Source organism: Podarcis gaigeae (genome assembly GCF_964106915.1).
Source record: "Podarcis gaigeae genome assembly, chromosome: 15".
NCBI lineage: Eukaryota > Metazoa > Chordata > Lepidosauria > Squamata > Lacertidae > Podarcis > Podarcis gaigeae.
The window spans coordinates 39,874,086-39,890,212 of NC_139692.1; the positions used below are offsets into that span (position 1 = coordinate 39,874,086).

General features: G+C 47.8%; 2 protein-coding genes across 7 annotated transcripts in view; one reads left to right on the forward strand and one right to left on the reverse strand.

The window, feature by feature from the left end:
• The window catches only part of USP32 (ubiquitin specific peptidase 32), a 123,559-nt gene extending 116,131 nt beyond the window's left edge, over window positions 1–7,428 (reverse strand). For 4 of the 6 annotated variants that reach the window (XM_083714284.1, XM_083714283.1, XM_083714281.1 and 1 more), the window contains exon 1: window positions 7,079–7,416. In XM_083714284.1, the coding sequence (XP_083570410.1) occupies window positions 7,079–7,136 (58 nt within the window). In that variant the 5' untranslated portion in view covers window positions 7,137–7,416. Of the gene's footprint in view, window positions 1–7,078 lie in introns of all 6 variants that reach the window. The other 2 variants (XM_083714285.1, XM_083714282.1) reach the window with 1 other exon arrangement.
• Window positions 1–16,127, forward strand: part of CA4 (carbonic anhydrase 4) — a 255,167-nt gene that overhangs the window by 156,607 nt on the left and 82,433 nt on the right. The gene's annotated exons all lie outside the window — the stretch shown is intronic.

Genomic DNA, 16,127 nt, shown 5'->3' on the forward strand with positions numbered 1-16,127 from the left:
AAGGGAGACAGTGGGCATCCTTGTTTCGTGCCTCTTTGGATAGCTATAGTATTAGAATCCATATTGTTAGTTCTGCATTTTGCTGAGGCTTGGGAGTATATTTGTTTGAGGATTTGTAGGAAGTTGGGGCCAAATTTCATGTTAGTTAGTACTGCTAATATGTATTTCCACTCCAAAAAGTTTTACTTTTGATCAGTAAGAGTGTTGTTATCAAGTTAGGAAGCTGCAAAGGGTAATCCTTCACACAGAAGCAGCTGTCCACAAGTGTACACACAAATTTTATTTTGGTGCAGCATAGACTTCCCTGCCGTCTGCTACTGCCTACAGAGTTGTCACAGGGGTGAGTGCAGCCCAGCAGAGGGAAATGTTTTGTTTGCTGCACTGTTTTTACACACACACACAAACACAGAATGATTCACTGACTAAGTAAACAGGCAAGTTGTTTAGCCAGCCCTGTAGCTGCAAAACCAAGCAGAACTTCTTGAGAAAGACAGCATGAAAGAACACAACTTTAGTTGTAAACACTACTGCTCAGAGAGGAGTGAATGCAGAGATCTGACTGACTTTGCAAACGGACGACTTGGGATAATTTTATTTATATCCCGCCTTCCCCAGCCAAAGCTGGAGGGCACTAGGTTGAAGGAAGGCTGTCTTATCATGACAAGAGCGAAACTAATCTTCTTCTGAGTTTATGGGCCCCGCCCTCCCCCACTCCATGCACAGTCACGAATCAGGAAGTTTTGACTTCCAATTTCAGTTTACTACAGTGTAGCACAACCTGGTGCCTTCCAGATGTTTTACACTAAAATTCCCATCATCCCCTACCACTAGCGATGCTAACTGAAACTGGTGGGAACTGTAATCCGAGCACATCTGGAGGGCACTAGATTGAAGAAGATTGATGTATTACCTTGTCTGAATCCTGAAGTGTAGCTATCTTAACAATAGTTTGCTGAAACGCACTAGCTTCATAAACCATGGATTGAAATTGGCTTGTCATACAAACCACACTTAACATTAACCACACTCCGATACATTCAAATAACACAGCAAGCTCTGGATAATCAAAAACAGAAGCAATAGAAGCAAACCCTTCTGAACCCCTCCTCACAGCCACACTAGGAGGGGAAAATACATGAGTCCAAGAGCAGAAGCAGCTGTGGTTTATTGTGATGGGAACAAGCCTATCAGGACACCCAAATGAAATATTTTTTAAATAAACTGCCAATGTTTCCATCTGAGCAGTCAAAAGATCCAAATTCAACTTCACAAATAAATTGGCATAAATTACCAACCCACAAGATGTTTCATCTATTTGCCCACAAGCCACTATGAGGGTCATTGGTGTCCTAAGAAGGAAACAACAGAGCCAACTTTTGCACCTTTTCCTGCCTGGTTGCATAGAAGCTGTTCTAGCTCCGCGCCACCACAACCCCAGGAGACTGGCTGTTTACATGATTGGCCAAATTAGTATTTTTCCCTCTTTTTTGCCTCCCTCCTGCACAGTCTTCGCCTCAAAACCTAAAGAGGGTAACTTTGTGCAGTCTTTGTTCCCCTTTTCAAACTATCAAGAGATAAGCTTCACAATAGAAACGCAACAAGATTTCAACATGTAAAAGCACCCATTTGAAATTCAACCCCATTCCTCCAGTGATGACTTCCTATTACAGAACACTGTGCAAACTGCAAGTCATATTTTCTGTTTGGGAAATGGACCTTTGAGAAAATTAAAGTAACAATTGCTTAAAAAGCTACTTGTTACACCAAAACTGCAAGTATGTTTGAAGTAAAACTGGCATGCATGGATAACCTGTGCTACGAATGGTTTTAGGGAAGCTTGAAAACAATGGAAATACCAGGAATTGACCGATGCTATATTAAACCCTGGCCTTGGACTCTTAGGGCTTTACTTCACATTAGGCAGGGGGAAATGCAACTTTGCCACTCAGCAGGAAGCTCCATTCCATCATGACCTCCTGAAAAAAGTTAGCTGTGCGAATGCATATTTTGCATTTTTTCTAGATTTCTTTTTAATGTATGAAGTAGCTTTCCATGTATCCTGTCTAAAGGTGTCTAAATGAGTCTCCAACCAAAGTATGGGGAACCTGTGGTCCTTCAGATGTTGCCGGACTAAAACTCCCACTATCCCTGGTTGCTGGCTATGCTGGTTGGGGCTGATGCAAGTCCAGCAACATCTGGAGAACTGCAACTTAACACACAGCCGTGAATCGATCTCACTGCAACAGCCACCAACAGTGCAGTGAGAGCCGAATATTTATTCCCCAAACCTCCGTCCTTTAGTACAAGACCGAGAAAAGGCTAAGAGATGAGTTGTAGCTTATGATGACAGCTGCAGTGGGTGAGGATCCTCAACCGAGCAGTAAAGCTTTTTGGAAGGCAGTGACCAGCAATTAAGACATCCAGGTCTGCACCCATCTCGGCGTCACGGTAATTTTCACCACATGCTTTTGGAAAAGAGCTCAAAGATCACCAGTGTGGCAGGAAAACTATTAACACAGCCGTTGTCCCCAGTCATTGCATCCCTCCAAAGCAGCACGTAGTCAGCACAACCCCAGGCACAGCGGTAAAGTAAATAGCAGGTGTATGATATGTATGCAAGAGAGCAAGGCAGTCATAAGGAAACAACGCAGCTCCTTTCAGGTAAGGAAGCAGGATCTTCTAAAGCTGTTGGAAGGAGGGAAGATGCGACAGACTGATATCATGGGAAACAAGAAAAACCAGTGGCCGAAAGGGCTGCAAAGGAACTGGGGAGTGGGGTTTTTTTGTTTTGTTTTTTTTTGTTTGCAGTGTCAGCAGCAGTCTACAACCCCCCTCCTCACTTTACAACACAACTGATTTCACCAGTGAAAGTGAAAGGAAAGTGTAAAGGAGGATAAGGGGGGGAAACACAGGTGTTTCAGCAAATGAATGATGCAAACGCAAGCCCCAAAGGATGCAATGACCCAGAGATCCGAAGCCAGCTGCTGATTCCCCCCTCCCCCAGGTGCACTGCCCTCCTGGTACTTCCGAGAAAGCTCAAGGTACAGTCCAAGGCACAAGCGTCATTGCTGTGTCTCAGGTCCTCCATAGCAGTGCCACGAATGCAAAGGCGCTTCATGCCACTTTGCCCTGACAGACACTGACAGCTCCACAGAGAGAGGGGGAGATGAACACTGCTGGATCCCTCCCTTCCTGCCTTCCCTATGCGCAAAGGGCATTTGCAACACAGACTCCTCTCTCCTCCACCACCCCCCTCTCACCATTCTTCTGGACAGCTCTGAAGGATATTCCTCCCTCCCCAGACACATTTAAGTACTCCATCTCTCCCTGGCCAATATCCCTTTGTCACTTATCTCCTCCCCCCCCCCATACATGCACTCTGAAAAATAACCAGCATCCCTCATCCCACACCAAGCATTGCCCACACTCTGCTTAATCCTTCTACCTGTATGTCTTGCATCCCTCACATACTTACACAACCTCACCTTCCACCACCTGTTTTACAAGCCTCTTCGGCCTGCTTCCTCCTGCTCTTCCTGTCGCCCCCTCAAGCCAGGATCTGTGTTTTCTAGCTCCAGTATGACCTCCCCCTTCCCACAGAACTTCAGTTATGACCGCCTGAGGTTTGCCAACCATCAACCTTACTGCTGCCTCAGAGCCAAGGCATCAATGTCACAGACTTCCCTGCCAGCACCTTCAAGGCACCTTCACTACCACCTCAACCCTAGCCTCATTCCTACACGGATTAGGCCTCAGTCCCAATTCTCCAAAAGTAACACCGTGGCAAGCTGAAACTTCTGTGCCTATCCATCCTTTGCCACAGCTTCCCAACACAGGCTTTCTTCCTGCTACTACTAACCCAGCCATTCATCCTGGGCCTGCAATGATTATGGTTTCCAACTCAGCACTCCCACCCAACATTCTCACAGCTCCCCAGCTCTGGAGCTCCCTTCCTGCAGTGATCAAGCTGTCTCCTACATCAGAGGTTTTCAACCTTTTTGAGTCCATGGCTCCTTTAACCAACTACGTTCTTTCTGTGGCACCCCTGTTATGTCACCCCTTGCCTGCAGAGCTGACAGCCTCTCACCCTTTTCCGAACACCCTCCCTTGTGGAGTGTTCCCTCAGCCTCCTCTCCCCTCTCCTTGGGAGTCTTCCGGGCAGCTGCTGCAGCCCCTGGTCTCTGAACTGCCCCGCCCCAAAGAGAGGCGCCTCCCAGAGGCACCATTCGCCTGCAGAGCTTATAGCCAGGGATGCTGCAATAAACAGCTGTGCAAGTATTTGGGAGGCGGAGACGTGAGAGGGCATCTGAGGAGGGAGGGAAGGAAGAGAAACGAAGGCCAGAGGCACTCCTGACCATCATTCAAGGCACCCCAGGGTGCCACAGTACAATGGTTAGAAACCACTGTCCTACGTGAATCTCATTCAGGAGACAACAAAATTTTGCTTGCCTTTGGAACAAAACAGCAGGGGCTCTGTTGGTTTAACAGTATTGCTGACCATGTTATAACTGTAGCGTATTTTATGTTAGTTTGGATTGCAACTTTAATATTGGTTTTAGAAGGCTGCATTTTTGTGATTGTTGCTAGCTGCCCTGGGCTCCTGTGCGAGGAACAAGAAGATACAAAGAAAACAATATTGTTGTTCTTATAATTATTTCCATGCAACCACTTAACTCTCAAGCCACAACCAGACGTCTTGTCATAGTTCCTAAGCCAGGGGTGGGAAACTTGTGGCACTCCTTTTTTTTTTAATTTCCAGACAGAGACGGATACAGGTGAAAGCCACTTCAGAACCCGCTCCAGATGAGCTTCCCACCATACACAAACATATGCATGCTGACCTACCAACAGCTGCCCTTCGGGAAGGATCCTGATGACTTTTTAATATACTGATGTTGTTTATTGCAGTTCTTTTCAGTGTCATTTAATGTAAACTGCCTTGGAGGATTTGTTGTCCTGAGAGGCAGGTTATTAATAAATGTGATAAAGAAACTCCCATCAGCCTCAGTCAGCATGATCAATGGTGAGGGAAGGTGAGAGCTGGAATCCAACATTTGGAGGGCCACAGGTTTCCCACCCCCTGCTTCAACTTCACTCACAAATCAGTATCTCCACTCAGCCTCATTCTCTGTTCTCACCAATGCTTGCATTTTGGGGAGTGCACAGAATGTAAGGACCTCTTATGAAATCCCCAGAAGAGTCCCCCCATCTCCTCCTAGCTTTAACCAAATTGTATGACCCTCATAAAAGTGTGGTTACATCAAAAAGAGTGTGGGTACAACAAAAAGGAAGAGGACTCTGCCTCCCCTGCCCGTCATCCAGGAATTCAAGTAGTGATCCTCATTCTCTTCCTCCAGAGCCACCTGTGCATCCTAGCTACAACCATCAGTTGTCATAACATCTACCTGACTCTTCATGAAACCTGACCCCAGCTCACCATCATAGCAATACTGCACTCTCTGACACCATCCTCTCTTCTGCATCTTTATTGTCATCCCAGTGCCATACGTCTGGGAAATCTGAGCCAAACCCACTCACCCAGCCTCATAAGGCCATTCAATTCTCCTCCTCCGTTCCATGACAAACGCTAATAATAATAATTAGTATGCATACAACGCTTCCAAATATCCAAAGAGTTAAACATATATCACCTTAGTAATCCTATGAAAAGCAAATCCCACTCCCCAAAAGCCTTTTGGCAACCTTAACCTGACTTATACCCCCCACCTACATTCAGCATGCACCTCAAATGCACTACCATGCAAGTCTGATCCATATGCTCCATATAGCCTCATAATCCCTGCTGCAAAGAACATGCATGGAAAACTCGCCCAACCCTCAGGAGACATACATTAACTCTAAGACCACCTACATCCAAACCTCACTGCTGCATTCACCCCATAAGTGGGTTTTTTTAATTAAAAAAAATGAATGGTGTACTGTAAGCCAAAAAAAAATGAATGGTGTACTGTAAGGTGCAGGTATGCAGCTTATGGGTGCTCCTGGACCCATTGCTGCTGCTTGAGGCCTAAGTAGCATAGAGTGCCTTCCATCAGCTTTGGCTGGTGGCCCAGCTGCACCCCTTTCTGGACAGGAAGGGGACCTGTTATTATGATTGTTTTCTTTGATTGTTTTATGGTCTTTTTATTTTGCTCTGTAAATTATGTTTTTTTAAATGTTGTACACCACTCTGGGATCTTCGGATTAAGGTAGTATATAAATTGAATAGATAATAAACTGCCCCTGTCACAAGCAGAAAGCATACCATGCTCACCGCTTTCTTTCCTAGTAAGACAAGTCTTAACCCGCAACCTACCACCCCTAAAGCCCCCTCATCCACCACCCTGCAAACTCCTCCTTAGCCACTTCTGTACCCCCATACTCCACATACCCCACATACTCCTCATTCCTCTCTCTTCAAACACCCCACTTGACCCCTGCAACTCTTGACCTAAACCACCCTCCCAAAGGGAGCTTGCCATTTCTCCTAAGCAGGCCTCAGATGTCCACCCTTAACATCACTCCGCCTTCTTCCACTCAAAAGATACCCTAAAGTCAATCTTCTCCTCTGTTAGCATAGCCCCTCATTACCGTGCCCACCCCCACTGGCACATAATTAGCATGCACCTTAGGGCCCACGCCCTCCCACACTCCCACGCCCGCCTACATCTGCATATCATTAGCGAACTCCCTGCCCACCCAATGCCCTCTCACCTCATTACCGTGCCTGCCTACATCTGCATATCGTTAGCGCACCCGACACCCCTTTTCACTGTCATGCCCACTTAACATTGTCACACCGTTATTAGATTTACCTTTCACTGGGAGGTCCCAGGGCGGGTTCGAGCAACATAAAAAAATAAAAATAAAACCACTTGACAACAGAAACAACACGCTCCCACACGCCTCATTTACATGTCATTAACATCCTCTTGGTCAACTTCAAATGTAAAAAAAGCTCACACCCTCTCTCTCACACACCCCTCAGAGGGAGCCCCGCCATTCCCTGTCAAGCGCCCCCTCCGACCCAAAACTCCCCCTCATTATCCTAAGAGGCCTGCCCCCCCCCAGCACTCACCCCTCCGCAGGGCCTCGTCGTAGGTGAGGAAGCCGATGCGGGACTCCTTGTTGCCCATCGCGTCTCCCTCAGTCCATGGCGGGCGCTGCCTCCGCCGCACTCACGGGCCGGGGCCTCCCCCGGGGCTTCGTCCTGGCGCCGCCCAGAGGCTGCCCGCTCCCTCCCTCCCCGACCCTCGCGCAGGCTGCCGCCAACGCCAACGCCGCCCTCGCGCTCCCTCCGGCCTCGCGACACTAGCAGCGCCGACGACGACACCGCCGCCGCCGCCGACTCCTCAGGAGGCTGCTCGCCTCAGCTGCTGCCGCCGCCGCCGCCGCCGCCTCCATGCCGAATCACGTGACGTCGCCAATTAACTGACTCCGCCCCCGCCAACCCCCACTCGCCGTTCAAAACATCGCCCCGCCTCCTCCCCCGCGCGTGATGACGAAGGGTGGAAAGGGGCGGGGCGGTGGGCGGCGGGGCGGGGCGCGTCCCTAGAGATCGAGCCAAACAAAAGGGAGCAAAACGGAGGAGAAAAGGGGAACCTGCTGCGCAGCGCTCACTTCCGGTAGCTGTTTGAAGGGGGCGGGTGGAAAACGATTGTAAGGTCGGATCGGGAGGAGACGAGGAGAGTCACGGAGGATCAGGCCCACCAGAAGGTTCCCCCAGGTGCAAACCCCCAATTGCATCCCCCGGCAGGGCGGGGAGGGAACCTGCGCTGCTGCCAGTCAGTGCAGGCGACACTGAGCTAGGCGGGCCAGTGGGCCTGACTCGGTACAAGGCAGCATCTTGCGCTCCCAGTCCGACACACAAGTTCTCACAGTGGCCGAAAGAGGTTCCCCAAGGGTTGCCATATTTTAAAAGACACCTATCCATAGCTGTCAACTTTTCCCTTTTCTTGTGAGGAATCCTATTCGGAATAAGGGAATTTCCCTTAAAAAGGGAAAACGTTGACAGCTATGCACCTACCGACTCAGAGCGTGGAGGCGGAGCAGGGCCACAGTGGCTGAACCAAGTTTTAACCACTAGTACGTGCGTGATTTTGTTTCCTATATTCTGGGAGCAACGCCAGGTGCGAGGCACATAGTGCGTGGGTCGTAGCGCATATTGATAAGCGTAAAGGCAGGACCATCTTCTCCAGCATCCTCTCACAGTGGCCGACCAGATGCCCTCTGACTGAAGACCAAAAACACCTCGAGGGCGCCAGACTACTTGGGGAAACCTGGCCTATTGCGTGACACTGAGTTACCTCCCGCGTTTAATTGGGAACAGGAAGTGTCTCTGCACTGCACCGCCGTCCACGTTCCCCTTTGGAACCAAGGTTAACTCCTCCCATCTCTAGCGCGTCGCGTGACGGAGGAGGCGGAGCAGGGTCCTGTGTTGTGGTTGGATCCCAGCGGGAGCGCCCATAGATATAGCAAATAATCAAAGTGACACTAACTGCCAATTTGAGTGCGCCTTCCCAGTGACGGGGCGGACCTGTTTTCCTCTCACGTTCCAATTCAAAGCGCAGGTTCCACCACAGAGATACCTAGTTCTAGAAGGGCACCGCATTGAAGCCGGTAGCAGCTTGTTGCTATGTTAAACAGGAAGTGTGCATAATGGCGGTCTTGCCTTTTTGTCTCTATGGAATGCTTATGCAAACGGCGTATGGCAATTTTAATTGGGGTGGCGGCCATCTTGGGGCGGGGAAGGAAAGCTGTCAATCTGAGCCACAGAGATACAAAAATTCTAGACGCGCACGCTTCTCTCAGACGCCTATTGGAATTGGAGATGAGATTTGGCACTGTCAAATGGGCGTAAACCCTACACAACCTATGCTGGGTAGTTTTAGATTAGGGCTGGAGGCACCAATGTCCAAATCCTCACTCAGCCATGAAGCTGATTTGGTAGCCTTGAGCCAGTCAGTTTTTCACAAACCAAACTACCTTGCAGGGTTGTTGTGCGGATAAAACCAGGATAAATGAAGCTATGGGGCCCAGCTGTGCTCCTTGGAGGAAAGGCAGGCTCTAAATGTAATACGTAAATTCTGTGGGATTTGGGACACGTGTCACACAGCTTGTTTTTCATATAAAAACATAATGCAATCCTTGCTGGATCGAGCCAGGAGCGCATTTAGCCCAGCAGCCAAATACCTCATATCGCTTTGAGTTGCCGTGGCGAAAAAACCAGCTAATTAATTTAATGATCATGTTTATGGAACAATGAACCCAAGGAAAAGTAACACTCAACTGGAGATAGCTGAAAAAAAATCAACCAACCCAAATTGTAGTTAGTGGGATCATGAAGCAGACAGATAGCCCCTCACGCCCTTAAAATTATGCTTGTTTTCAAATGGGTATAAAAACTGCAGAGCCCTTTGTTGGTGGTCCAGCCCCTTTCTTGCTAGCTTCCCAGATTGCTATAACTGTACCTCTATACTCAAGTATGGAATAAACTGGAAATTCCTGATCAGGTAACTGTTTGCTTTTTCTATGCCTCACTCCTGGGCTCTGGCCTCACAGAAGGGCTCCAAAGCTCTGGTAGGAAATTTCCCACAGCAGTGATATGATCATAATCTGCAGCAGTTTACCAGATGCCCCAATGTTCATTTACAGTGTTTGAACTTCCTTTCCCCTCCTCCCTCCTACTGGCTTTTTCCTTGAGCATCATGTCCTTTTAAACTATAAGCCTGAGGGTAGGGAATAGCTTATGAACAATATTTGCAAGCCACTCTGGATGCAGCATAAATGCCTTGATATCCATCAAGGCCTCCCCAATAAATTCCAGTACCCCAGGAGCACAGCTGAAAGTTAATGTGGACAGCTATTGAGATAATCATAAAACAGGTGCCCTCGACACCAGCAGTTCTGGGGGACAGGGGGCAGGCGAGAGAGACCTCCAGACAAAGGGCCACTGTTCAAATTCCACATGATCAGGTTGACCACGGCACTTTCTCATGATTCGCTCTGTAGTGTATGATCTCTGGGGTTGACTCTCTTTGTTTGCTGAGAGCCAGCTTTAGCTTTGCACACTCTGCTGTGAACACGCAGCTGATTTTCTCACACACCAACTTCCTTGACGTGGCCGGACCTTTTCTGAAAGACGAACAAGTTGATCGTCGCCTCCTGAGGATCCTCTGCCAGTCTGCACACATCTGTGGAAAGTTGTGGTTCGAGATGAAGAAAGGAAAATGCCTGTGTTCCAAAATCTTGCCCCAGGAACACACCTTTCCCCTTTGCCCTTTATTTGCATGGTTTGTTTTTGGAACACTTTTTCCTTTGTTTTGTTTTCCTCCCAAGGCACGCAATGGAAAGCTGCCTGATAAGATGGAGCTGGGTGCTTCACTTTTGAGCAAACATTTTCACTGCAAATGAGATAAGATTAAGGAGTAAAGTGACAAAGGGTACTTCCAGGGAAAACAGTATTTGGAGAAGTTCTCTGTTTTTTAATGCTTCTTCAGTCACTGGGCAACACCATTCTTATTCTGCATTGTGGTTTTCGGGGCAGTTATACATAATCCCACTTTCGATACTGTTTGTGCCTGCAAAAGTTTATTTACTTATCTTACTGCATTTATATCCCAACTTGTCCTCCAAGGAGTTCAAGGTTTTTGTATCTGGTTCCCCCCAGATACACTTTTGTAGTGTTACAGGGCAAGGGTTCCCTTCCAGACAGCAGTCCCACAATAACAGTAAGGAAGCATCGCAGAACAACTAATACAGCGGAATGAGGTGTGGACAGTCCAGTATAAATCCGCCTTGAATGCACTGTTTACAACAGTACCACTATTGCATCAATGACAGTACAGAATACACCTGCAAAATGAACAAAAAAACAAACAAAAGCAGTCTGGAGGGACCCCGGAGAACTATTTCACAGCAATTTTGGCTCATTCTGGAGGAAATTTTACATGCAAACCAGCTATAAGCAGAGTTCATCAAAGACAGGTCACCTGTGGTGGAAGACATCAGGGAGGAACTAAAGATGTAAGTGGCCATATAATGAAGTGAAGGGAAGCAATATCCTCGGTGCTACACTAGTGATACCACAAAGGGTCGTGGCTCAGTGGTAGAGAACAGTCTTTGCCTGCAAAAGGTTCTGGGTTCATTCCTCAGGATGGAGAACCCATGGACCTGTCGATGTTCTTGGACTACCACTCCCATCCCAGGCCATGAAGGTAAGGGGCTGGTGGGAGCTGACCTTCAACAGCATTTGGAGGGCTGCAAGTCCCCCGTTCCTGCTTGAGCTAAAATGATCACTGCTGGTTGTAGATGGTCCAGCAATCAGACCTGCTATTATGCTCAATGGTATCTGTGCAATGTAACTTTCACGTCCCCTGTGTTGCTCTGGAAATGCATAACACAATTATATCATTGACCCACTACGGAAGAAAATAGGATGGCAGGCTTAATGAAATATGCAAGTCCCACCTCTTAACTCCCCACTCCCCTCTCAAGTTCAGTCAAATCTACAAATATTATTCCAAGGGGACTAAGCGCCCTCTGCCATCTCTCGTCGTTCGAGGACTGGAGAATTGTGATTGAATTGGCACCGCCACATCAATTTGACATGCAAGAAATCGGCTCTGGGGAAGACTATGTGTTCATAGTGAAATGTGCCAAACTAAAGCAGACTCTCTCCAGGTTCAGAATCAGCCAACAACAACAAAGCTCACTCTGAACTCTCCAGGTCTTTCTCCAGTCATGTTCCCAACTCACCCTGCAACTGCAGTATTAAGTTGTGGGTGAACATATCAGATGACACAGTGATTCTTCAAACAGCTCTTGTTTATTCACAGGCTAGAACAGAACTGAACTGAAGGGTTCAGCCAACCTGCTTATATAGAGCTCCACTAGAACGCAACAGTAACCATTTTCTGTAACTATCCAATCACTGAACGTCACTTTCAATCCCTTATTTGCATATGTGGACCTAAGTGAAAACTATCTACAGTATCCCCCTGCTGGCCCAGGGTGAGAACTTCAGTACATAACATGCAGCCTCTGGTGTTGCAAGTACCAATGTGAAGATGAGGCAAATTCTGAACACACACACACAGAAAAGAGAGAGAGAGAGAGAGAGAGAGAGAGAGAGAGAGAGAGAGAGAAATCCAGCTGGCAACTGGGATCTACTGCAATAAATATCTTCTTCTTTGGCGATCACTCATAGCCAAGTAAGATTGTCTTCCAAAACAGGGTTTTAGCACTGAGTCCGTAAGTGACTGTGGATGCCAATTCTGGATCCACACACCCAGTTCATTTTTTCTGGGGAGATGCAGGGGTATGAATACCCCTAAACATTTTGTGAATCTAAGTTTAACCTCATTGAGGGGCAGTATTTCAACATGAGTAGGAAAATTAGAGTATCTCTAAACATTTTTTTTTTAGAAAAAAAGCACTGCACACATCCTTCCACAGTAGGGACATATGTTTCTGGGCGGGAGTTGATCACGGTGAGGGTTTGCCAAGCGTGCCTTCCTCTTAGCACATTTCTCCCTTTCGTCCTGAGTTTGAGTGTCTCCAAAGCCCATGACACCTTTGGTAAAGGCTGTTCTCGAATTGGAGCACTTACAGGCCAGCATTTCCCAGTTGTTAGTGTTTATACTACATTCCCCGCCCCCAACCTGGGATAGCTCCACTTGAACTTCCATTTTAGTATCTGCTTTCTTTTCCCCGAAAGGGTCCGTCTGCGGTTAAAGGAAGTTCAAAGAAATTTGTCAACCTCTGGCATCTTGACTCACCTCTTACTAAGAACAAAGCAACGTCATCTGCTGTGCACAATCTTGCATAATGCAAACTCTTGCATAAACAGACACGGAGCTGGGTAGTCGTTAACCCACTTTTGTGGCCAGTGCAATGGCATAACCAGTTTCACTGGTTCATTTCAGCCAAGGCTTTGCATAGGCCGAGTCCCTGAATCCCTATCTGGCATGGATGTCATTTCTGGAAATATGAAACTTGTGTCTTCTTAGCACAGGGGTGGGCAACTGGCAGCCTGCATGCTTGATCTGGCCGTTGCTTTTTTCCTTTATCAAGGTGTGGCAAAAAGATTGGGCTATATTCAACTCAGTTTTATTCGGAGGAAGGCCACTGGAATTACGGTAATTGTCCAAAGCAAAGGTACCCACACACCATACATTTAAAGCACACAGAGAGAGAGAGGGGGGGGGAGGGAGAGGGAGAGGTCATAGGAATTGTAGTTTACCCCCTCCCAGAGCTGCAATACTCACCACCCTTAACAAACTACAATCCTATATACACACACTCCTCAGGGAGGCTTCAATCAGGGTAGTCAGTAGGCTGGCGCCCCCCAGTGTTGGGCTCCCTGCCTTTCACCCTACCAGTCCCAATGGGCACCTGCCATCACTGCACACATAGGATTGTGGTGTGTGAATGAGAAAACATAGCACAATCCTATAGGTAAGTTGGTACAGTACTGCAGCCTTGGTATCATTTGAAACATGTCTGTTCAGACCTAAGTCCTGCAGAGTTCAGGTGGACTTAGAAAAGCAACTTTTGCTGGGCATTCACTGGTAGGGAGAGGATTACTGTGTTCAGATCCTCCTTGTGGGCTTCCCCAGTGATAATAGGTTGCTGGACCAGATGCAGCGCCAGCCCACCCATGAGGCAAGGTGAGGCAACTGCTTCAAGCAGCAGGATTTACTAGGGCAGCAGATCCTGGTGTTGATCTTCCTCCCGCCTCATTGTTACCGATTTAGATCTTCCCTCACCCCTTCTGCCCGAGCAGTTTGGGGAACATCATATTGGGGTCTGACCCAGCTGCCAAAAAGTATTGGGCTGCTCCTGATCCTTAAGTTTTAAACTAATAAATAATGCTTAAAATTTATTATTATGACACTTATCTTCCATCTTCCCTCCAAAGAGCTCCAATATATCTCTTGCCACCTCTGTCTTATTCTCACAATGTTTTAAGGATTAGGTCAGGCCATGGGCAGGGAATCTGTGGCCCTCCAGACGTTGTTGGACTCCAACACCCATCAGCCTCAGCCAACATGGCCAACAGTCAGGGATGATGGGTGTTGTAGTCCAGGAACATCTGGAAGTCTATAGGATTCTCCATCCCTGTGCTATAGGTTCTGGGGACTAAACCCAGGACCTTCTGGTCAATAGTCATGGGAAAAGGACTCCAGCTGCACCCAGAGATCACTAGTTCCCCACCCCTGGGTTAAATCAATAGGAAATTGCTGGCCCAAAGCTACCCATTGAGCTTCATGACCGAGTGGGGGATTTGAATGCTGATCTCCCTAGTCCAGCATGCCAACCTCTTTTCAGTGCTGCAACACAATCTCCAAATTGGGCCATCATCTGGCCCCTCGCGTTCTACCAAGGGCAGTAGACAGGAGAGGATCTCAAGACAGCTACATAGAAGTTCTCTTCTTCATTCTCATGCAAAGGAGCATTTTCAGACATCAATAAAGACACTCGACAGATTCCACTGTGGCCAAGTTGGTAATGAGTCACCAGTAAATTAAAAGGGCAAAGTCCTGTCCACTGGTGAATTGAGCAGAGCTGATCAGAACAAAGGAGTTGGCTTCCAGAGGCCTTAAGTAATTTGTATTGTTGGCATCTGTTACGCACATCTCCTCATTGGGGGCTTAATTTGCATTTCCCAAACATCTGACGCAGGAGAGGATGCTGCTTGCTTCATTCCCAAATTCAGTATCAGAGGCACTATTATAGCCAGAAAGGTCACAGACCTGCTTGTGTTTTGTGATATTCCAAGAGACTTATTCTGAGGTTTTCACCTTCAGCAGAGCTGGCCCTACTGTTAGGCCAGGGATACATTCCCTTCTGGGAGCCCACAGGCCAGTGGTGGATGAAGCCAGAGGCAAAAGTGGGCAGAACAACAAAGGCAACTTTCTGCATTCCCATTTGAAACACTTTTTGCCCACAACCAAGAGGTCTAGAACCTTGGTTTTGTAGGGGGAAAGCAAAATTCAGCTGTCTTGGATTGGCTGGATGCAGAGGAGGTGGGAGGCAGCTGGGGAACCCCCAAGGCAAGAAGGCTCAGACCCAGGGCACTGATGGTGGGACAATGATGAGTAGGCAGAGGGAGAAGAGGCAGCAGACTGAGAGGAGGAGGTGTTGGAAGCTGAAGAGGTAACAGGGTTTAGCGAGCAGAGAGCAATCCAGAATCAGAGGCAGAAACGGAGGCTGGAGAGAAGGTGGGTCAAGAGGCAGAGATGAGGCAGGCTGGTGAGAAAGTCAAGCTGTCTCCCCTCCTGTGAAAAGCAGCTCCTCTTCCCTCTGGTCCCCCAGAACCTGAAGAGGGATGAAGAGAGCAGAGCAAAGACACACAAGACAAAGCAGCCTCAGATTGCTTGGGAACAGTTAGCTCCACTGCCATGCTCCCAACACCTGCCCTGACATTAGTAGCAGAGAATCTGCTTTGCATGCAGAAGGTCTCAGGTTTAATCCCTGGCGTCTCTAGAAGGGACGAGGGCAAGATCCCCATCTGAAACCCTGCTGAGCTGCTGCCTGTCAGTGTAGGAAATGCTGAGCTAGATGGACCAGCCTAACAGTATAAGGCAGTTTTCTGTGTTCCCTTATAGCACAAAGATTAGGGCCTCAGCAGAGATATACGGGGGCCATTGAGGGGTGAGAATAAAATGTTTTCAACCACGTGAGAGAGATGGAAATATATCAGAGGAGCACCAAGGAGAGTGGCCTAGAGGCAGGAGGAGGGCATCTCCCCCTTTGAAATCAGAGGCTTCTTAGAAGCTTGAAATGGAAGAAAAGAGGCCGACAGAGAGAACTGTTAGGAAGAAAATTGTGCAAAAGGGCACAGTGACCTTCCGGAGAATAAAGCGTACAGGGAGTGGGAAATTTATTGATATAATTATTCTTATTATTCCTTTCAAAAAGTAAATCTGAGACAGATTCCAATGCTTGTCTGGGATATCACTTTACAGAAAGTTTAACGCCCGCAGGATAAATTTAACAAACCTGTATTTAAAGGGGAAATCTCTCGATTTAATTTGGACCAATGCTTACTAGACCTGCCAACAACTTTCATTGACTAGGTCTCTCCTGCAGGAGGAATGAGAGAATAAAGAAAGAGTGCATCT